Below are 24,672 nucleotides of genomic sequence, written 5' to 3'. Positions count from 1 at the left end.
TTCACCTGTGAGTTTATTAAAAAAAATCGAATGTTTTGGTAACTTTGTTTCATTATATTTCTCCCATGCATCCATATAATCATAACAATAGACACCCTTTTTACAGGCCAAATTTAATAAGTGTTCATCCTTAATAAATACACGCATATGCTGAAAATCATTCGGATGAAGACTCTTTGCCAGTTTATCCAAACCCGAACTCAAAAAATTAAATGAATCGATAAACTTCAGTTGAGCAGCATTTGTTTTATCAATAGGTAAAAATTTTGTGAATGATATATATTTTTCTTTAGATTTTGGTATCAAGCTCGTTTTTCCGGTAATTTCTGATAATTCTTTAATAAATAAGTGGCAATCATAACCACTCAAGTTATGAAAAATGATCGGTATAAACGTACATTTTTTTGCATTTATGTTACAAGTGTTGTGAGCAGGGCCTCGGTATTTACCTGTAAAATGGTCATGATCCTTTACTATTATATCATATTTTTTAAACATTGTTTTACAGATGCAGCAAATTTTTGCTTCATTATATGAAGTCAACTCTTCGGTAGTAAGAGGAAACATTGGATTATTTGTATTTAAAATACCGTGCAATCTTTTTACATCTCGCGTAATGCTTTCAACAAATTTTTTACCACAGTTTGGTCCGCGATAGCTTACAAAGTCATTAAGCTCAGGTTTAGAATGGCAACATATGTAATAAGCGAAACAAGATGGTTCATGTGTTTGTATATCTTCAGTATAAAGAGATTTATTTTCGTTTGAATATTTACAAAGCAAGCTCTCAAAATCGCCATATATCACGATAGGAATTCTTTGAGTTCTCTCATAGTTTGAAAAATGCAACTTACTACCATCTTCTGGAAGTACAGTTTGTCTTTTAGCACAATCGTGATTGTGTAGTTTTTGTTCATTTGCGAAATATAAAAAACATTCATCACATAAAAATATTTTAGACTTGTGTTTTGTTAATTGCCTTCGCACAAGTCGGCCAAAGTCTTTAATCAAACAGTAATGGGCTTTGTCATTTTTAGTAATATATAATAAATTAACATGGGTAAGTTTTCGAGCTAAAGTCACATACAAAGGACCTGTAACTGTATTATTGGCTTCTAACCCATAAACATTTACACTAATAGTTGGATTGTTCTTCTCAAAGGTTTTAATATCTTCAATTCCCGGAGGAAATGTCATATTTCTTATGTCAAAAAGCAATGAATAATGAGGATATGATGAAACTCTATTGGAATTAAGTTTTGTAGGATACATTTTAGCAGCAATGCACCATAAAAAGCAACAATCATCGAAATTATGAATATTTAGACATGATTTTGTATTTCTTATATGTGATGGTAATGCCAAATATGATCCACCTTTCAGAGGATTATATTTATTAATATTTATCTCCAAATGACTGATAGAATCAATTGTCCAACCAGATTCTGACTGTTCGAATTCTGCGCATTTGCAAGTTAACTTTTGAGCACATTGTAATAAAAAATTATCAATATCAGTACTTTGGACTATAATACCATATTTAGTACTGAAAGATTTAATAGACTTTTCAAAATTTTTTGGTAAAATATACGAAACAAATAACTCAAAATTTACTTTAATGGCAGTGTGTTTCTTTAGAGATATATTTATGATCTCGCGTGTGGTTTTAAATATTTGTGAAAAAAAACTCTCTGGAACTAAAGTTGTAGAGGTCGGATTTACTTTGTAACTGACTATTCTGTTTCTAAAAGCCGTTTTTATAATTTGCACATTCTCATATCTAGATTGAAATAAACTATTAGATTTATGAGTATTTGTTCTGTTATGTGACGATATAGATGTTTTAACATAAAGGTTACACTCTTTGCAGAAAAACATTTTCAATTTCATAGAATTGCTTATCTTGTTTATCTATTTAGTATCTAGTTTCTCAGTTCTGGTTTTAATATTCTGCGTATAAAAAATCGGTAAGGAAATACAGCTAAATAATAAATCAAGCTATTGGCTAATAAACAGTAAACAGTTATTAATAGAATGGAAGTAATGCGATGTTTCGATATCAACATTCAAACATGTCAAGTATCTAGTTTGTATGGTTCTAGTTTCTCAGTTCTAGATTTTAAATTTTGGATAGTTATGAGATGACTGTATTAAAATAAAGTAATCTAGTTATTTTCAGACAATGTGCAGACTTAGTAAGAGTATAAGGGCTGTAAGTATCACGTTATTAATATCCCAACTTCAAATCTTTCGATATGAACATTTAGACATTTTTATTTAATTTTATATGGTTCTAGTTTCATATGGTTCTAGTTTTTATGTTTCTAGTTTCATATGGTCTAGGCTTTGTATGGTCTAGGTTTTGTATGGTCTAGGCTTTGTATGATCTAGGCTTTGTATGGTCTAGGCTTTGTATGGTTTAGGCTTTGTAATTTCTGTAAAAAAAACACGTTAATTTAATTTTATATGGTTCTAGTTTCATATGGTTCTAGTTTTTATATTTCTAGTTTCATATGGTCTAGGCTTTGTATGGTCTAGGTTTTGTATGGTCTAGGCTTTGTATGATCTAGGCTTTGTATGGTCTAGGCTTTGTATGGTTTAGGCTTTGTAATTTCTGTAAAAAAACACGTTAAAAAATATTTACAGGCACAAACATAAAGATAGTAATTTAATTGTCATACTTATTATATACAATATGTTGCAGATGAAATATTTTTTGAATTTATTTATGAAAATAATTTCTAAGATTTACAAAATTTAATTTACAAAATTTATCTTAGAAATTATTTTCATTTGCAGGGTATAAAATGGGCTGAATATTTTTTAGTTCAGCCTTACTATCATCAATTAATTTGGTGAGGGACTTCCATACCACCGAATTTAAATCAGTTGCAAGTTTTAGTGTGCAGATGGCATGCTTCCAACGCTCATTGTTCGCGAGTTTCTCCACTTCTTCAGAGTTGTAGACGCGCAGCTCGAAGTAGTAGCTGCCTTTCTTCGATGGGTCTGATTGGGATGTATACCCCGACGCAACGCGCCGACTGAGAAAACTTCTCAATTTCGCAGCGCGCACTGGCTTGCTAGTAGATTCATCCTGAAATTGAAAAATATTCAATTTAGTATCATCTGCGATAATTTCAACTCTCTACCTATTATGGTTCATGAGATAAAGCCCGCTGACAGACAGACGTCCGGGCGGACAGCGGTAGCTTAGTAATAGGATCCCACTGGTACCCTTCGGATATGATCCCTAACAAAATAATAACTTTAACAAACTATATTCATAAATTTATATACAGACCAATTGCCTAACAACATTCTTATTGGGAAGTCTTTTAAAAGCTTTAATCCAATAAAATATAAATAAGACAACTCACCTCAGATTCGGTAATAAACCTCCTCCGCTTAACAGATGGACTCGTAGGTGTATTTGGAGACGTTTCGGGTTCAGATTCCGATCCGCTCGATTCGAACGGATTCTTCGGAGCAGAAGAAGTCACCTCCTTTTTCTTGATCGTCTTCTTCCGCTTCACCTCACGTTTCTTCTTAAGAGACTTCGATGTTGATGGGGGCTGCACCAAAGCGATGGGGTCTTCGTCTTCGTCAAATGGATTGATGAAAGATGAAGAGGCCCTGAAAAACAATTTAAGTAACTATCAACATGAAAACTCCAAATAAAAATTCAATAGGTACCTAGTTGCTTAATTCAAAAATAAACATATAAAATAAAAATACTTACATACTTTATTTCGACTGTTGTTGTCGTCGTATCCAAAACTCGGAAAGAAAGGAATGGTGACGCTTAGGATCGACCTATTTATACGCTCGAATTCTAAAACCTCTTTCATAATAAACGAAATGGATTGAAATAAATTAGATTTAAACATTTGCGCATGTAACTTTAAACACTAAATCATCACAACATAAAACTTATATTTGCGAAAGTAATCAGACTAGATTTATACATTCGTATGAACACTGTCTTACGTATAAATTATTGCCGCATCAGCTATAGGTGTTCGATTTTGAAGCATGGAAGACGCTGTTGTTTATAGTTACGCAGTGAATTGAGATCTAACCGTAAAAGGAATGGTATGCGTCGGACTCGCGATAGTTAAAATGTTAAAAGGTTATACATTTTACTACTTTCCATAGGTAGGTATAAAATTTGTGAAAGGTCTAATAATATTTGCTCCTATTTGATGCTTCAATCTTCTTCCTTGCGAATTTGATTTAAAACTTGAGTGGAAATCCTTTAATTTTCGACGTCAAAAAATATCCTGGATCCGTCTCCAAGATGTGAATTGTCTGTGTATCAAATTTCGGCAAGATTCAGCCGTTAGTCTTTAGTTTAGACAGACGCCTTTTTGCATCACTAATCATACTTATTATAAATGCTAAAGTGTGTCTGTTTGTTTGTTTATTGGTTCGTCCTTCAATCACGTCGCAACGGAGCAACGAATCGACATGATTTTTCGTGGGTATAGTAAAAGAACTGGAGAGATATAGACAACTTTTTATCTCGGAAAATCATAGAGTTCCCGCAGGATTTAAAAACCTAAATCCATGCAGATGAAGTCGTGGGGGCATCAGTGAATTTATTATATTAGTACGCATTGTACGTATTTTTTTCGTCCATTAATCTCTATTTATCAAAGTATTTATAACAATCGAAATATATTTAAATAGCGGGAAATGTGTCTAAATTCATCATTAAAGAATTAATTTTCGATAAATAATAATGTATGATAAGCTTGCACACCTTACTAGAAATCTGCTATAATATATTTTTACTAATAAATCTTTATCCAAAATTCATTGTTTGTAGATCAGAATGGAGTTAATATATCCTAAATATCCTCGCTATGCAACTCAAATCGCAAGATTGCGAAGTTTTGATACCTGGCCTCAAGATTTAAATCAAAAACCTCAAGAAATGGCTGATGCTGGTTTTTTTTATACAGGAGATAGTGATCGCGTGATTTGTTACTTTTGTGATGGCAGGCTCAAAGACTGGGGCATCGAAGATCATCCATGGTCGGAGCACGCACGCTGGTTTCCGTCCTGTCCCTATGTTTTACTTGTGAAGGGTGAAACATACCTACAAAGTGATAGCAAAGATGTTTGTGGTGCATCAAAAGTATCTGAACAATTTGTAAATAACAATATAATAAGTTCTTTTGCAGACAGAAACATATTATGTGTTGAAAATATTAAAGAAACACTTTGCTGCAAAATTTGTCTTGTAGAAGAAGTAGCTGCGTGTTATATACCATGTGGTCATGCTATAACGTGTACTAAATGTGCTTTATCGTTGGATAAAATGTTATGTCCGATATGTGGAAAAGCAATCGTTAATGTAATACGAATATATTTCTGATGAGCTATAAACATTTAAAGAGTCTACCTTTATCCAACCTATTATAAGTATGCGCAAGCCTCGAATCAATCGATCGAAATTCATACTAATGAATACAGCAATGCCGGATCAAGCAGAAACACGATCAATATACAAAAATAATTTGAGCGCAACAAATCAAATGGTTAACTATGCGAGAGCAAACTTTTAGACGTAAAATTATCATGCATATGGGCTCGTTCGCATTTCTTATGAATGCCGCAGTCTCGTCGAACTCATCGTATTATATCATCCACTGTGCGGTGCGGGCGTATGATATAGGATCCGCAATAACTAGTCATTGAGGATTTTGTCTCACTGTTGATAGTGATTAATTGTTGCTTGGATTTAGGAATACTCCATTTATTTAATGTGTTGTTGTGGACAGTAGCCTACATTGGGGATCCTGTATCAAAATTCATGGGGATTTTGTATCACGGTGAGCGTAGCGAACGAGCGTTAGCGAGAGTGATCCAAAATCCCCATGGATTTTGATACAGGATCCCCAATTCAACACTACTTATAATATTAGTAAGTATAAAAGTATATTGATGTTCTAACTTATCAAGCTTTAAATAGTTACACCAGCTAGATGAAGTCTTTTTGCACTTGGTCTTTCTCCTTACATCACACTTATATAATATTATAAAGCCGAAAGTTTGTATGTGTGTGTGTGTGTATGTTTGTTACTCCTTCACGCAAAAACTACCAGACGGATTTAGCTGAAATTTGGAATGGAGATAGATAATATCCTGGATTAGCACATAGGCTACTTTTTATCCCGGAAAATCAAAGGGTTTCCACGGGATTTCGAAAAACCTAAATCCACGCGAGCGAAGCCGCGGGCATCGGCTAGTTAGGTGAATAAAATTTAGGCGGCACTCCATGAAATTTAAACGACGCGAATTGAATGCAAAACTTCTATAGCATTTGCGACATATTGATCCTACTTACTTTATGTAGCTACCTACTTTGGATAAACACTACGATGGGTTGAGAATATTTATCTACACTTACAGATATGCTCATTATTACTGCATCAGCCAAACTGAAACCTTCTTTATAATATTAGGTATATTATGGATTACCCGATTCAAAGAACTCTCTAAAAAATTTAGAGATCTACAAGGTTGCAGAAAATCTTTATAAGAATTGAGCAGGATTTTAAAAGAGTTCTGGTAAACTCTGCAACAGTTTATATAAACTAGTTTTTCTATGGTTGTTTTTACGTCAAGCGTCGAGTGCATTTATTATGAAGCAGATAATGAAATAGGTAAGCAAGTATTTTGTAGCAATGTCCGCGGACAATAAAACAAGTGTCGCACCACAAAGAGCGAATTTGAAAGAATAATTTTATTGCACTTTGCAGACAACAATGCCAACTCTGAATGGTAAACACAAATCATTTTCTTAATTAAACCTTCATTTAACTTCAGTGCAACCTAACCGCATTTGTTTATATAAAATCTGTTAAAAATTGGTTTTACTTTAAGTGATATTAAAAGCGTATTCTAAGTCATTTGTTATTACCTACCCAATATTGATGAAAAATAATTTTTCTCTTTCAAAATTCCACGTTGCTTTAATTTCAGTAGGTATAGCTTACCGTCATGGGAATTGCCAATTGGTAACACAAAATCATTTAAGTACATCACAACCCTGGTAACAGCCCGCCAGTTTTTGAAGCACGCTCGAAGGTGTTGAAAAGTGCGTAAACCCCGCGTCAATGCCTAGTAATCTGTCGCTAGTCGCTACGCGTATGTTTCACACACATAGCATACTAATTTGTCCTCACTTTGGTGCATTATTATAGAGGTAGGTGACCTTGAGGTAACATCATACATTTTTTGAAGTTGGAAGCGGCCAGCGAGTTATTCTGAAAAGATAAAGTTGAAAACTATAACCTGACTCCGATCGTCTTAATAAACGCTAAAATATTACAGTAAAATTGTTTTTCTGTGGCTTGGTATATTTTAATGTCATTGTACATTTGTTTTAATGAGCTCAGATATTTCTCCTCTTTCATTTGACATCCCACTCGATACAATAGCAAAAAAAAAAATTTCGGAGACCTCTACTTCTTTTGATGTAACATCCATTAGGTCAATGTTTTTCATATAAAATATAGGCTATGCCACCCGGACCTTTACAACAAATCAATTGACACCTCATTTATCAAAATCGACCCAATAGTTTAGGCACTACCGTGGAACACACAGAATCTGGATACAAACATACATACATACTTACATACATACATATACTGCTAAAACCATAACCCTTCCTTTTGGCTTTGCCGCAGTCGGGTAAAACTATGGCAGTTTCATTAAATCCACATCAATTTAAGTAAGTACCTATTTGTCTCTATGCGGCTTGCCGAAAGGGCGGCAAGATGATCGGAATGTCTCACCAGGGCAGATCTAAGCCAATTTAGAAATTATAAATTCTCAAATAGAGTCAGCTAGGAATCGAATACGGGATCTCCCTTTTGGAAGACCACACCGCTCATCACTGCGCCAATGAGGGCCTGAAAATAAGGACCCGTATAAAGATAAGGATTTAAATAAGTAAGTATAATTAAATTATACTTAATGTGTTTATTTACTTAATGAAATACTTGATAATTATTAAGATTTTATCTTTAACATTATCTTTTCCTCTAAATCGTTCTACGCGTTAGCATCTACCTACTCCGAATATTTAGTTCATGGCTACAGAAAAACCACAATCGGTTGCGAGCGTCGCAAACACGCAACATTCAGGTTTAAATGAAGATTTACATTAAGTATAAATGAATTAGCAAATATTATGAGCTTTGGTTTTAATAAAACTCGATATTATGATACGAGATGGTTTATACCATTATGCTTAGGAGAGTGTGCTCAGAAACTTTACAATCTTATTTTTTCCTTCACCGTTCTACGACGGAGACCATGAGCAGAGTGAACTACTATAATGAACGTTTGCGTCTTCCAATTAGCTCGCACGAAAAGTTTTTTTCATCATATCTATTCGAAAAACGAAAATTGGCAATAGGAGATAGCGGGTAGGTAGGTACAAAATTCCTCGCTACGCTCATGATTCGCTCTGAATTACAAATAATACCCTCGAGGAACAAAACATCACTTTGGTCCCTTGTGGTGACACAAGTTTCTACATTCTATGCCAACGTTTCTAATACGTATCATATTATTATCAAACCATATTTTCTGCCAAGTAGAATATTATACTTGAAAACTGTCAAGGCAAGAGAATCAAGCCCGCTCCAACCTAGGCCTTATCATTGCTTTCCATTGTCAAGCGCCGATCTTGTCACACTAATATTATAAAGGCGAAAGTTTGTATGTGTGTGTGTGTGTGTGTGTGTGTGTGTATGTTTGTTACTCCTTCACGCAAAAACTACTAGACGGATTTAGCTGAAATTTGGAATGGAGATAGATAATATCCTGGATTAGCACTTTTTATCCCGGAAAATCAAAGAGTTCCCACGGGATTTCGAAAAACCTAAATCCACGCGGGCGAAGTCGCGGATATCAGCTAGTAAATAATAGTACGGAATCACATTGATATTATTCTGTGTAGGAGAGATGTTTCATTTCATGACCCAGCATCATTCCGGGGATAGACATAGGCTATTTTTATCCCAGAAAATTCAAGAACCTAAATTCACACGGATGAAGTCGCGGACAATTTGGTACAGAGTCTTCGATGACCCTTGTACAAGGCATAAGACCCATCTTTAAATTAAACTTCAACCAATCCAGGTATTTTTGACCATGTATATGGTACAAAACTACCACTAAATTAAAAATACCTAATTGGCGTACAAGAGGCATTTAAATTACGTCCAAATGCCATTTTTGCATTAGACAATTGCAAATTTTTAAGCTCCCACATTAATTATTATGTGCGAAATTTTCATTTCCGATATCAGTTAATTTTGTCGAAACATCAATAAGTAGGTAGTATTTACTTCCTTTAATTCGAAGTAGAGTGATTGTAGTTTGTAACCGTTCGTTCGTCAAATCGTGAATTAATATCACTGGTGTTAAAATATCATTAGAATATTATTGGCGACATAATTGCTCCTCCATCCGAACTAGTTCAGATCTATTTTGAAACTTTCCCTTTCACATGTCTCATAGTCTTATTATTTTATTTAATTTGATTGAAACATAAGTACATTTGCACACAAATTGTTATTTTTAGGGTTCCATAAATCGAAAGGAATAAGGGAACCTTTAGAAAAACTTCGTTGTCTGTGTCTGTCGTGTCATTTTTAACAGCGATCACTGTCTTATAAGTTGATTTAGTTATTGAGTGTGATTACATTACAAAAAAAAGTCTCGTACGATGGTATGGAACCCTTCGTGTGCGATTCCGATTCGCACTTGACCTGTTTTTTATGAAACTAATAAAGTTGCTTTTATTGATTGCACATAACTGTTTTGTTATGAAGATCGTACAATCCAAAAATACATGTATACCGTAATACAAACATTATTTTGAAAAAGATAAACAGTCCATACTCTATGATATAAATTGGCTTTGTAAATTCAAATTAAAAAATCCAAAGAAAGTGGTTCTCAACGATGCGGACAACGCAAACTACAATCAAATGTACCAGTTTTGTACCCGGCGAGCTGTTGTCAGTGTCCATCTGTTATTGACATTGCATTTGAAAGTTATCTTCCGCGAACTGGCTTTCAGGTTCTTACGAGGTCGCGCACTTGATAGCTAATGTTTGCTTGAGTGGAAACATCGATTTCCGGTCACATTTTGATGCCTCGATTGTATTTGACATTGAATATTTGCCATGTAATGTGGCCCTGAAGATTTATGCCTCAGAACCAGTGTGAACTAGAGTGAGGGGACTGTATAGGCTTCCCCGCGTCAATTGTGGGTAACATTTGACGCCTGCTAATAACGTCGAAGTCTCGACTTTTGTTACAAGTTCCCTGTCGTGAACTAAATCAAAAATTGTGCTAAATATACCTACCTACTATCAACAATAACATAGTTTTATTGAAACATCTTTTTTCTGTGAATATTGCAGTTTTTAAATATTGTCTTGAAGAAATACGTGTTAACAATAATTATTAATTCTAGATGCTTTATTAATTTTTTATTATTTCTTGTTTATTGTTATATTTTCTATTATTATATTGATTCTAGATTGAGATAATTCTGAATCAAAAATTACCATAAGCTATATAGATAAGTTGACTTCGTCTGCATATCTAAAAGTGGAAGGATGCCTCTAGATTTTGATGATTTAATTTTGCAGCATTTAATTTTGAATAACACCTATGCTTTCGAAATGCAAATGTCAATGCAAATCTCAATCGGGTAAATGTTTATCAAATAAACCCATAAGTTTATTACGTAGAGAGAAACAGTCAAAAAGTGTACGGTGTGGTGTACCTACCTCAAAAATTTAGTTATGAAATGAAATTGAAATGAAAAAATGAAAAAATGAAATGAAATTTTATTTATTTGCTGAATATCAGTTGTTGGGTTCAAAATTATAACTAAGTAGCGACCTTCATATTCTACTTCATAAGCATGGAAAAATTTAATACAATTAAATTAATTAATTAAACAATACAATTTAATTAATTAATACAATTAAATTAACCAGCCAGCATTGTAGCCAGCTTGATGGGCACTTTTGGTCCAGGGGCAACCAGGGGTGGTCTTTTTGACGAGTGACGACGATAACTAATAGTAATTTTAATTTACAATTATTAATTTAAGTACATTGTTAATTTTATTAATATGCCTGGATTAAATTAACTATACAATTAAATTAATTAAATTTATTTAATGCAAATATTTGAAGAGATTCCTAGAGAGATTTCGAACCGAAAATTACAGATGAAAATTGTCTTTTTTACAGATCTGATACCGGCGCGTTTCAACGTGGCCATAATGATGTTCTTCGCGTGCTGGGTCAACTACATGCTCAGAGTTAACATGAGTGTCAACATCATCGCAATGGTGCCAGATGACAACAAAGCCACATCGTTAGTACATCAATCACAGTAATCTTACGTAGAATTAGATGACGCCCGTGACTTCGTTCGCGAAAGTTTCGGTTTTTTAGGGTCCCGTAGGTACCTCAAGAGGAAAAACGGAACCCTTATAGGATCACTTTGCTGTCTGTGCGTCCGTCCGTCGTGTCTGTCAAGAAAACCTATACCAAAAAGTAGCTTATGTCCTCCCTTGGATGGATGTTGTATTTTTACCACGTCAAAATCAGTTAAATAGATGGGCCATGAAATGTTACCATACGAACAGACGAACAGACACACATTCGCATTTATAATATTCAGTATGGATTAATCTGTAGATCTATTGTAAGCTTTTCGTCGAATATCTGCTTGATTATACATAATCATTGCTCAGTGTATTTAGGTCTATGTAACTATCGAGAATATCAACAAACAATTATAGACATTTTTAATATTTAAGTAGTCCGAATACTCAAAGGGAATAGAAACTAAAGTTTTTCTACTCTCTAGAACAAAAAAGTTACAAAACGACAATCAAATAGCTCCCGAGTTTTTTCCTTAGTGTTTAACACAAGCTTGATCGGGGCTGACCAGCATTATGATGAAACAAAATTTAACTGTTGCAGAGATCTAACCTAATTACATTAATAATGAATTTATCACTCTATTGAAATGGAAATTAGTCCTATAATTTAGTCTTATAATCATCAAAGTTGATTGAAACGACTTTTTAAATATTTATAGTCCTTAAAATATTCTGCCGATATTGAAGTAATATTATTTATGCTTGACACCCGGAAAATAAGGAGAGGTCGTTGTTAGTGCTCAGTACATAAACAACAATCACTGGCAAGCGTGTGGACGGGTGTTTGCGTACTACGCTTGGGAGCGCTTGCCGTTTGATCCGATTGGCAGGCAAGCCAAACACTGTGTGTAACAAGTGTAAATTAAAAATTTATAACATCCCCGACAAGTGAAGGTTACAGTAACTAGAAAATTTTCTTGGATTATAGCTAAGAACACTCTCGATCAAGCCACCTTTCAAACAAATAAAATAAAATAGGTTCATTAGTTTAGGAGCTACGATGCCACATACAGATACACAGATACACATATACACACTACGTCAAACTTATAACACCCCTCTTTTGGATCGGGGGTTAAAAAGTACTGTGTGTTTGCCGATGCTTGCTGTATTGTTGCTGTTGTGTTGCTTGTTGTTTGTGGCAAGCATGTGGCGTCGCCATAATGACTAGACCACAGCCTTACAACAAGAAAACTTAATTTATCGTTGAACAATATACAACACCAAATCGAATTCACACCCGTACCTCGATCTTTACGGTTTTCAAGATTTTTGTGGACAGAATCACACCAGTACTCTTGCACCGCCAGGACCATCAGGACTGAGGAGTTGAAGCTCACATATCTAATATTGAATTGTCATATCGCATATGGATAATGGTACCAATATCAATCTAGTTAGCTGTCAACCGACTTTTTTGTGAAAACAGTGCTAATCTGGAAGGCCCATTTATTCGGAAAATACTTAGTTCTAAAATCTAGATAACAATTACACATATTATCCCTCTAACTATATCAATTACATATGTAATATAATATGTAAGTACATAGTTATTCCATAGTTCAGAGTCTTCAGCTATGTTATCAGTAAGTAATTGTAACTAATATGCATGCCTTAAGTCGAATATTCATATGGCGACACCATTCGTGACAAATCGATTCGCCACTCACTATTCGTCATGTGTATGTTCAACTGTGAAGGTATTATTGTTGATAAAACACTGTATTTATTTTATAAATACATTGCATAAAAAGTTTAGGTAATTTATGTCCATTTCGAGATGCACGCTATCACTTTGTGCGTCAAGATCAAACAGTAGGTAGAGCCGAAAAGAAAGGTATTTAAGGGGCATGAGACGGGTCTGCCAGCGAAATTCTTTAAATTGGTTTTTCGCAATTTGAAAACGAATACGACAAAGTAGACTTATGGCACTTGAATTGCGCCAATGGCAGTACCATTCTTACAGGTTTATATAAAAATCTTTACTTGAAAGGGTCCAGTTTAAGAAATTAGCTATAGCATCGACTAATTCGTGAGTAACTCATGTCAAACTCATTGTTTTGACTAATTTCTTAAACTAAACACTTTCCAGTAAAGATTTTTATGTAATCCTGTGAAGATGATACTGCCATTGTCGGAATTAGAATTCCATAAGCCTACTTTGTCGGATTAATTTACAAATTGCGAAAACCAAATTAAATTTGAATTTCGCGGGCAGACCCGTCGCATCCACCTTAACAGGGCTCTCTCCGTCACTCGCTTCATACAATCGTAGTTCCAATTTCATTTGAATATTAAGCAACCAAAGTCCATGAAATTTTGCAGACATATTCTAGAAACTAATATCTGTGTCTGTGGTGTTTTAGATTTTTCTAAAAATATGTAGTTTTAAAATTACAGGGGCTCAAAGATTTGTATGTGAATTTTTAAGACCGCGTAACTTTGAAACCGAATATTTTAACAGAAATCTGGAAGACCAATTAGTTTCTAGAATATCTCTGCTTTTCATGGACTTTGGTTGCTTAGTATTCAAATGAAATTGGAACTACGTTTGTATGAAGCGAGTGACGGAGAGACCCCTCTTAACAGAGTTAGGTACAGACCGTCAGAGTCAAAGAGAATATAATCACTACGTTTTTAGTCAGAGTCGTCACACTAACTGACAAACTTACGCCTTTATAAGGCTCGCGTACATTTATAGATCGCGGAGCAAAGAATACATTGCTAAGCACAGTTTCCGAAATGGAAAATCCCGAGATGGAAACTCTTAAAAACTCTGGCTAAAATCCTCCTCCTGTATCACTTTAGTAAATTTTATAGCATCACTCACTAGGGCCCCGGCGCGGGCGCTCCGCACTGGCATTGCTTGCGCTGCGATTCTTCAAGATTTGGTTTCTAAACTAATCGGTCAACAGAATAGCAATACCCGACCACGAGCTAACTTAGACATTTTATGATTTCCCAATAAAATAAAGCTATATAACTCAAAATTTAAAAAACCCTCGACACAAAAACCTCTATAAGAAAACTAGAAAAGAGCTGATAACTTTCAAACAGCTGAACCGATTTTCTTCAGTTATAGCTAAGAAGAAGCTAAGAACACTCTCGATCAAGCCACCTTTCAAAAAAAAAAAAAAAAAACTAAATTACAAACGGTTCATTCGTTTAGGAGCTACGATGCCACAGACAGATACACAGATACACACGTAAAACTTATAACACCCTTCTTTTTGGGTCGGGGGTTAATTATGATAAAATAATGTGATAACTATTACTTCAAACAGTTTTCACATCATTAATTTATCACAGCGTCTCTACAATTATTTTCGTCTTATCTACTATATTATTACACCTCATTTTTTCCATCTACGCGTAGGTAGCTAAATAAAATCTTGCACGCTTCTTCTGTTATAAAACGGCGTGAGTTTATTTATTTGTAGTTCATAGTAGTAGTAGGTGACTACCTAGGTTTTAGATAAGAATGTTAGTTGTTTAATTTTGCATTAATAGATAGCAATAGGTACCTAGATTTTTTATTACTACAGATTATTTGAGAAGCTGGCGAACAAAACGGTGTGATTACGCTTTTGACCAAAATTCTTTTTTTCTCTAATCCGGACGTTTTCGGTTAACTAAATAAAAATCTGGTAATTTCCAAGCAAATGATCCAAAACTGTAACTACTGAAATTGAGTCCAATGTTCATGAATTTGATTACTGAATACAAACTTCAATTCATTTTCAAGCAAAACGGTCTAAAACTATTCTAAAATTAAACTGAAAGTTTATGATTTCCATTAAAACAGTGCATTACAGTAAATTTTCAGCAGCTTTCATTTAGTTTTTTGCTTCTTTATATTTAAAGAAGCAAAAAACTAAATGAATATTTACATAAAAAAAATATTTTATGTAAATACACCGTTTTGTTCGCCAGCTCTTGATTTTCTTTTGTTACTCGAAAACATGTTTTATGTTTTCATTGGTGTTGTGATTATTTAGATCATCTATGATACTTAAGTACATATAAGTAAGTACTATGTAATACAACAAGAATAAGTTATTATTGTTTTATTTTAAATGTCGAGTAAATTAATAATGGATTAGATAACTGGGCACGTGTTTTTTTTTGCACCTTTGCAGACGTGTAATGGACGCAAATGGCATTTATAATGATTAAATATGTATCACGAAATTTAGTGTGGCATTTATAAAAACTCAATATGATGTTTTTATAGCGTTGCGTAGTGTTACACAATTTTCCTATCACATTACATAACTTATTATCACTGCATTTTAGGTGTATAAGCTATGATAAAATATACCTTGTAGAATAAAATATCTGATAAGAATTGGTAAAGACTAAAGATGTTCAGATCATATCAAGATTAAGTATCCATATCTTGGTGCAGAGATTAACCCTTCTATAACAAAAACAAAACAGAAAAGTGTTTTAGAATCCATTGTAGATATTTGATAAAAAAACATACTCTGACACTTAGGCCCACTTGCACAAGGATACTCAAACAGATTTAGTTAATTGTGTAATGTTTTAATCTTTGCTATCTAGGTTAATCTTTAAAGATTTAAAAAAAGTTGTTTTCGGGAGCCACTGAAAATATTCAGTCAGTTGAGCTAATATTCATGATCATTCAGTGTGCACTGTATTTATATTGTTCTTTTGTTCACAGGGTAAAAAGCGAATGCAAGGCCATAGTGAATAACGACAGCTTATTATATAATGACACCGCATCTGTGGTCACAAAGCGGGACATACGTCAGGTAATCACTACTGTAATATTAATTGCAGTTTCTACTGTAGTAATTTTATTTCATTGAAATAGCATTCAGAGGGGACTTTACCTTTGGTTTGCCAAAATGCAAACAAAAAGGGTTGATTTAGTTTATTAGTGAGGGAGATTTCTATACTAATGAGGAGCTGGCGATCAAAACGGTGTAATTACGAAAAAACTTGCTCTTTTTTAATGCGGACGTTTTTTACCCTACTGCGTAATATTCATTTCCAAGCAAAACGGCTTAAAAACTTGAGTCCTCAATCACTGAATGCAAATCCGAACTCATTTCTATGACAAACGGCCTAAAACTGTGCTAAAATTGAGTCCAAAGTTCGTGATTTACAAAAATCACGAACTTTGGACTCAATTTTTTTTTATTAATATAGTTTCAACAGCAGCTGTCATTCTGCTTTTGTGCTCTTGCAAAATTTAATTTCATGCAATTACACCTATTTGTTCGCCAGCTCCTCAATTCCGAATTCCTATTAACCTCATCGCCGGCTCAATACAGAGAACTGGTCTCCTCTTAGAGTGAGAAGGGTTTTGGTCATAGTCTACCACGCTGATCAAGTGCGGATTAGAGACTTCACACACCTTTGAAAACATTATGGAGAACTCTTAGGCATGCAGGTTTCCTGGCGTTTCCTTCACCATTAAAGCCCCATAGTTCCGAAAAGTTAGAGATACCTGCCCGGGATCAAACCCTCGCCCTCCAAATTAGGAGGCGAACATCCTAACCACTAGGCTTTCACAGCTTTATTAAACAATTCAGTCTATTAACTTACGTAGGTCTAATTTTAATCAGAAAAGTTGTCCCAACGAAGATTTTGGTAGAAGGGGTTGGAAGATGGAGAAGATATGGCTTTAAAGTTGATGATAATAATAAATTAATTTGCGTTTTAAGGCCAAAGGTAACATAAGCTATCACTCTTAACGGTTACCTTTACCTGATTACAGTTGTAGGAATGCAAGGCAATCAATAAGTAGGTATTTTGTAAAAAAATCCATATTTAGGTTTTTTTTAAAGAATATTAGCTATGTTAATCATGACTAACACTCCGCTTTCCCCTCAAACTTAAGCGTAAAGCTTTGGGGTGGGGGTTTGAACCGCCGACCTTTCAGATTTCAGTTCGCTCCTATAACTGTTGAGTTATTGAAGTTTAGTTAGGCAAACAATCTTTTTCATACGCACAACAGACGGAAACGTTTAAGTGCGGAAACCAGCCCAAAGAGAAGAGAATCTTTTTCATTGATCAATAAGATGTTGCTAGACCGGATAGCCGTTATTATACTATTCGATGCATAAAAGACCAGTGTTTTAGAAATCTCCCGCACTCCGAATGCATACGTTATCGAACAGTGAAAATGGGATGCATTTTAGAAATCGCTTCGCAATCCGAATGTGTTTCTTATCGCCCAAAGCCCAAAGTAAATGAGTTTAAAGACCACTTTTAAGTTTTTTATTTTACCTCGTCCACGGTTTACCAATTTTGAAGTGATATAAAACAATATCCACTAGAATTGTTTTTTTTTAAATTTCGTCTAAAATGGCATCAAGGCTTGTTTATTTAAGTACACTGTCGGTAATACAAATTAAGGTAATTCGTGGAGAGCTAAATCTTTTTACTTACAATAATTATCTACATAAGTAATTCTTGAATGGAAAAATATTTTTCTCATGCATTACGTACCCGATATCGTAACGTTAGTAGAACCTTGATTGCAGTAATTGAACAATTTACCACAGTGATTGAGTTGGTATATAATTGTCATAATATCTACTGATAACAATTCGCGGTAGGTTATTATTATCGCTGGAGTAAAGGTAAGAGCGTGATAGCCTAGTGGTAAAGACATCGGCCTTCTATTTGATGGTCAGGGGTTCGATTCCGGACTTCCAACTTTTTTCGGAGTTATTTCGCTTTAATGTTGAATGGAAACATCGCATGGAAACAACCTGCATGCCAGAGAGTTCTCCATAAAGTTTTCAGCGGTGTGTGAAATCTGCCAATCCGCACTTAACCAGTGTGGTGGACTATGGCCAAACCTTAGCCAAACTCTTCTAATTCCGAGGTTAGACCCATGTTCAGTATTGAGTCGTCGGCGATGGGTTGATGATGAGGGAAGGTATTGGTGTAGTTCCTAGTACCTACTAAATACTACTAAGTACTAAATTCTATCCAAAATACCTACTAACTTAGTAAAAAACATACCTTGAGCTTTGTTTTTGTAGATAGAGTAGTACTCTATCTACAAAAACAAAGCTCATTTTCATTCGTTCACAAGAAACACAATCAAAGTGCGAGCGATATTAAAACGCAGTTCAATCGCTTGCCATAGGAGGAAAATAAACAGAACGCATTTGGAGTGCAGGATTTATTAAACGCTCGTGTTTCTACCGATTGGTTTTGGGAGTCCCCTCATGCTATGCATCGACCTGCTGATTTCACTTGTCAATATCTTGTTTGCGGGGAGACCTAGCATGTTGTTGTTTCGAAAATGAGCCTCCTCTCCTTTCTCCTTCTAGAGAATAGGAACTGTGAATCTTTAGGATTTCTGAAAAAGAAAAAACTATATCAGACAAACTGTAACCAAATTCGCTAAAAACTAAACAAGTTTTTCAAAAAGGTAACTACTTAAATAACCTTAGTATCTGCATTTTACACGTGTAGAACTCGGTGTAGAACTGGCAATATTGTTGGTGTAGGTATAACACTAAAAAACAATACTTGAAAAAGACGCTGCTAGGTCACGATCGGTGGCTCATCCTTGTAATTCTACGAATCTCAAACGCGCAAGTGAAAAAAAGAACCTTCACGGATAATAAATTTAAATTATTTACCTATTGGAATATTTAGGAAGATATAAACATAGTAGAAAAAATCTTAATATTGGATATCTACCTTTATTATCTTTATTACTTTATGTATATACTTTTCATGTGTTATGTGTTACAAGAAGTTATTAGTTTGATTTGAATTAGATCTGAAATTCACACGTTAACTCGTATTTAAATCAAAGTTAATTTAAATTAAACGTCGTAAAAGATTTCTGCTCTTTAATAAGTAGGTACTAAAAATACTGAGGATTTCCGTAATTAATTTTATCATGTTACAGTAAACAAATTTTGCATACAAAATTCAACATTCATTAAACTAATTTGTATATTTGAATCTCAGACAGATTCCTAGTTCTCACGGTTTTTGTGGACTTTACTTCTACAGCATGAGGATTGAGAAGCTCTTATGTGCAGATAATGATAAAGTGCATGCCTGGCATCCACTTTATTAACAAAATACACTAATGTATCTCTTGCCTGTGATTTAGTTAGGCTTCTGGCTGATATAGGTAGGTAATAGGTATATATTCATAAAATTAAAGGATTTGGAACCCGAAGGCTCTTCTCAGTAGAATGTACATTCCGAACCGGTGTTATAGTCATAGACGTAGCATAAGACACACACAGAGCATAGTTGTCCTACATAAAATAATTAAATTTTGATTTTGAAGTTCGATAATTACGTAGAATTTTATTGTCATGTGAAAGAAATTCTGTCCAAAGTTTCATTAAATTGGTTCATTAGAGAGTAGAAGTAATTGGAAAATTCGTCGCAAGATGTTTTTCATTAAAAAACTAACTCCTTCCTGCCCTTCATCGGCACATTACGTCTTCCTTTTCCACTTGCTTCAGTCATCCGTCAATGCAATGTCCACACCTTTTACACGCATATCCGCTTTCAAGCAATCCGACCATCTTTTCTTTGGTCTTCCTTTCCTCTTTCTTACTTCCACATTTTTTAAATTTTTATATTCACATACTATAAGTTTACCCTTGACTGCAATCTCACCTGGTGGTAAGGTGCAGTCCAAGACGAAAGCGGGTTAACCTGGAAGCCGAAGGGGTATGGTAGTTTTCATTAAGCCTACACTCTTTTTGTTTCTACACGGCATCATACCGGAACGCTAAATCGATTAGCGGCACGGCTTTGCCGGTAGGGTAACTAACCACGGCCGAAGCCTCCCACGAGACCAGACCAGTTTAGAAATTATAACCGTACTTAACACATGCATATTGTGTTAAGTGACGCTAACTAAACTTAGTATTTTTATTTCGTTTCAGCCTGAAGGTGTAGTCACGTTTAACTGGACAGCGCAAGAGCAAGCCTACGTTTTGTCAAGCTATTTTTGGGGCTACGCCATCACATGCCTCTTCAGTGGGACAGCAGCCGAGCTATGGGGTCCGAGGAAGGTGGTTTTCTTCACCATGCTTCTATCTGCCGTGCTGACAATACTGACGCCCCAGGCTGCGAGGTTACATCACGTGATGCTGGTAGTTGTGCGTTTGGTCATCGGTCTTGCAGCAGTGAGTATTGTGTAATTATTGTTTTTAGGGTTCCGTACCTCACAAGGAAAAACGGAACCCTTATCACTTTGTTGTCTGTCTGTCTGTCAGTCTGTCGTGTCCGTCAAGAAAACCTATAGGGTACTTCCCGTTGACCTGGCATCATGAAATTTGGCAGGTAGCTAGGTCTTATACACAAGTAAAGGAAAGCCGTGAATTTGTGGTTACATCATACATAATTAGTATTTTCAATTTTCAAAGCAAAATAACTTTACAAAGTGAGGTATCATATGAACGGGCTTTATTTGTACATTCTGAAACAAATTTTTATTTTATTTTTATGCCTAACAGTTTTTGATATATAGTGCAAAATGTAAAAAAAACACCCAAGTACGGAACCCTCCGTGCGCGAGCCTGACTCGCACTTGGTAGATTATTTACCTTCTTATATCTAATTTAGTTCAATGTTAGTAATTGATTTGAATTATGTTAATGTTTACTTAAAGTAGTTTTTATTCTGTTACGGCATAATATTAATTATATTTTCTACTAGCTGATGCCCGCAGCTTCGCCCGCGTGGATTGGTCAGATCCCCTGCAGCATCAGGATTGAGGAGTTGGACTCCAAATTTTTTATGAAACAATGTCGCAAAGTTCCTCTATCGATTAAAAAAGAAATGACGCAAATCGGTTCAGAAATCTCGGAGATTTCGGTGTACATAGGTAGAAAAACACAACTCCCTTTTTAAAAGTCGGTTAAAAAAGTAGCCTATTTTACGCCCTGGTCAATCCTCTACTTGCCTGTGAAAGTCCCGTCAAAATCGGTTCAGCCGTTCCAAAGATTAGCCTTTTCAAACAGACAGACAGACAGACAGACAGACAGACAGACAGACAGACAGACAGACAGACAAAAATTTTAAAAACGTGTGATTCAGTTATGGTATCGTTCAAATAACCATATGAGCTTAATATGAGGTAGTTATTTCGAAATTACAGACAGACACTCCAATTTTATTTATTAGTATAGATTTACTTCATTACTAGAACAAAATGTACTACAATAAATAATTTATGGTCCCCTTATAATAAATCTTCTAAGATTGTTCTTTTTAGGGTTCCGTAGGTACCCGAAGGGTGCCAACGGGACCCTATTACTACCTTAGCCTCCGTTGTCCGTCCGTCCATCCATTTGTTGGGCGGTCTGTATCTCGTGAACCATGATACAAGGTGTAGAGAGTTAAAATCACAGAATGTGTATTTTTATTTCCGCTATAACAACAAATAGGAGAATTTTCATTTTTCATTTCATTTTTTTACAATCTACAAGTATTTAGCTTGGATTGTAAATAACCACAAGTAAATTAGTTTACAACAAAGTAAAATTAAATCAGTAGGTACCGCGTCAAGATACATAGTTCCAAGATAATATCACATTACAGGTTTGTAATATAAAAAATATTACGACACAGAAAAATGATTTTATTTTTAAAACGTGATAAAATTTTATGTGTAGTACTGTGTGTCATAACGTATATATGCCAATACTGATAAGTGACTAAATACAGGTAACTATTACAATATTATGTAACACAGCGATGTAACACTATAGGGGCAATATGAAACTTGAAATACCTACTAACTTGATTATTATTACTATTGATGCTAAACAAACATCGATGAATAAAGAAATATAGACAAAAATAAATTGAACATGTTATTGTTATACAATAATAAAAATACACAAATGTAAGTAATAAAATATCAATTGATCGCTACATTGCATTGGCTGAAAAAACAGCTGTTAATCTTTTGATTAACAGGGCTCTCTCCGTCACTCGTTTCATACAATCGTAGTTTCAATTTCATTTGAATATTAAGCAACCATAGTCCATGAAATTTTGTAGACATATTCTAGAAACTAATATCTATGTCTGTGGTTTTCCAGATTTCTGTTAAAATATTCGGTTTCAAAGTTACGCGGTCTTAAAAATTTACATACAAATCTTTGAGCCACTGTAATTTTAAAACTACATATTTTTAGGAAAATCTAAAACACCACAGACACAGATATTAGTTTCTAGAATATGTCTGCAAAATTTCATGGACTTTGGTTGCTTAATATTCAAATGAAATTGGAACTACGATTGTATGAAGCGAGTGACGGAGAGAGCCCCGTTAATGGATATGAACTTAGGTTCTGTTGGGTAATATTATCTTAATATTATCAGTTGCTTCATTAAAATGTATTCAGTATTCTATGATATCACTAGATTTGTGTAGTGAAATTCTAATTAAGTTGTCTTTTTAACATTTTCGGGAGTTAGCCATATCTCTGAGGGATATGGTCAACTCCCGGCTTATGGCATTATATCTGATAATAAATATGTTTTCCTCAGGGTTTCCTCTTCCCCGCCCTGCACGCCCTAGTAGCTCGCTGGGCGCCGCCGCAAGAAAAGGGAAAGTTCGTCAGCGCTTTGCTGGGCGGTGCGATCGGGACAGTGGTTACTTGGTCTCTTACCGGGCCCCTTATTGAGACGTTTGGCTGGAGCGCCGCATTCTACGTACCAGGTACTTATTAAATAATAATAATCGTCCGGTATGTTTGCGGAGAACAGTGTAGACGGTTTTCCGCACCTCAAAAGGAAGAAAGGAACCCTCATAGAATCACTTTGTTGTCTGTCTGTCATGCCTCAAGAAAAGGGAATCAAAACCTATAGGTATATGTAGGTAAGTCTTAAACAACACGACACAAGTAAAGGAAATAAATCTGAAAACCGTGAATTTGTGGTTACATCACAATAAAAAATTAAAAGGGTTTTTTTTGTATGATGTTACGGAACCTTTCATGCGCTAGTCCGACTTGCACTCAACCGGGGTTTTTTGTAACTTGCAGGAGTAATCGGCGTAGTATGGTGTGCAGCCTGGTGGTTGCTCGTATACGACTCACCCGTAACACACCCAAGAATCTCTGATGATGAAAAGGCGTATATCCTAGCTGCCATTGGTGACAAGGTTCAGCAAGGCTCGAAAGATACCAAGGTAAGCTTAGGTTATCGAGTAATGCGACTTCACTGTCTGAATGACTGTAGTTTTTTTAAAAAATCCATAACCTAAAGTAGCCATATAGCCCTTTCCAGGATGCAAGCCATCTCTGTTCCAAATAGATGATGCCCATGAATTCGTCCACGCGAAGTTTGGATCCCGTGGGAAGTCTTAGATTCCGGGACATAAAGTAGTCTATGTCCTTCCCTGGGATGCAATGCCTTTCGTCAAATCGGTTTAAACAGGGCTGTGTAAAGCTAGTAGACAGACAGACGCACCTTCCCGCGTCCCTGTGATTGACAATTGACATAGGCAACTTTTTATCTCGGAAAATCAAACAGTTCCCAAGGGATCTTTAAAAACCTAAATCCACGCGGACGAAGTCGCGGGCATCCTCTAGTATTGAAAAAAAAAGCATTAACCAGAAAAGAAGTTAATTTCCACGACTAATTCTTTAAAAATAAATTTTCTTTTCAGATCGTGCCCCCATTCAAAAGCATCCTGACTTCGTTCCCATTCCTCGCCATGGTGGTACTCCACTATGGCAGCAACTGGGGCTTGTACTTCGTGATGACAGCAGCACCAAAGTTCGTGTCAAGCGCGCTCGGGTACAACCTCACCTCCACTGGAACTCTGTCCTCCTTGCCGTACTTGGCTAGGATGATCTTTTCACTTATCTTCGGCGCCATTGGCGACAGGTAAGACTTTTATAACTGTCCCTAGTTTTGGAACTAGGTTTTATCTATTACTATCGCACTGCAGTAATGTAGTCCTTGCTTTATCATCAAACCAGGGAAATTGATCTTCATTATTTCATTTCTGATCCTGTTCTGTATTACAATATAACTATGTTGATTAAATAAACTTTTACAAATTACAAGTCCTGTTAGTAGTTAAATGAATCTAAAATTGATTTACTTAGAATGTCTTTTTCTACCAAGAAGAACTTTTTGAAAAAGTCTTCAGTAAAGTAGTCTCAGATATTCATGTCGAATTTGAA

The 24,672-nt window shown here is 35.1% G+C and overlaps 1 protein-coding gene and 1 long non-coding RNA gene across 2 annotated transcripts in view; one reads left to right on the top strand and one right to left on the bottom strand.

Annotated features, from left to right (window-relative positions):
- The window catches only part of LOC123874088 (uncharacterized transporter slc-17.2-like), a 74,515-nt gene that overhangs the window by 45,886 nt on the left and 3,957 nt on the right, over positions 1 to 24,672 (top strand). The window contains exons 2-7 of the mRNA XM_045919264.1: positions 11,298 to 11,424; positions 16,185 to 16,275; positions 20,410 to 20,652; positions 23,027 to 23,198; positions 23,524 to 23,669; positions 24,150 to 24,370. Of these exons, the coding sequence (XP_045775220.1) occupies positions 11,298 to 11,424; positions 16,185 to 16,275; positions 20,410 to 20,652; positions 23,027 to 23,198; positions 23,524 to 23,669; positions 24,150 to 24,370 (1,000 nt within the window). The remainder of the gene's footprint in view (positions 1 to 11,297; positions 11,425 to 16,184; positions 16,276 to 20,409; positions 20,653 to 23,026; positions 23,199 to 23,523; positions 23,670 to 24,149; positions 24,371 to 24,672) is intronic.
- LOC123874093 lies at positions 6,727 to 12,918 on the bottom strand. Its single transcript, XR_006797830.1, has 2 exons — positions 12,744 to 12,918; positions 6,727 to 7,274 (listed from the first exon to the last, which is right to left on the bottom strand). It is a non-coding gene; the product is annotated as an uncharacterized LOC123874093 (long non-coding RNA).

Source organism: Maniola jurtina, chromosome 17, assembly GCF_905333055.1.
Source record: "Maniola jurtina chromosome 17, ilManJurt1.1, whole genome shotgun sequence".
NCBI lineage: Eukaryota > Metazoa > Arthropoda > Insecta > Lepidoptera > Nymphalidae > Maniola > Maniola jurtina.
This window is presented reverse-complemented; position numbering and strand designations above follow the sequence as displayed.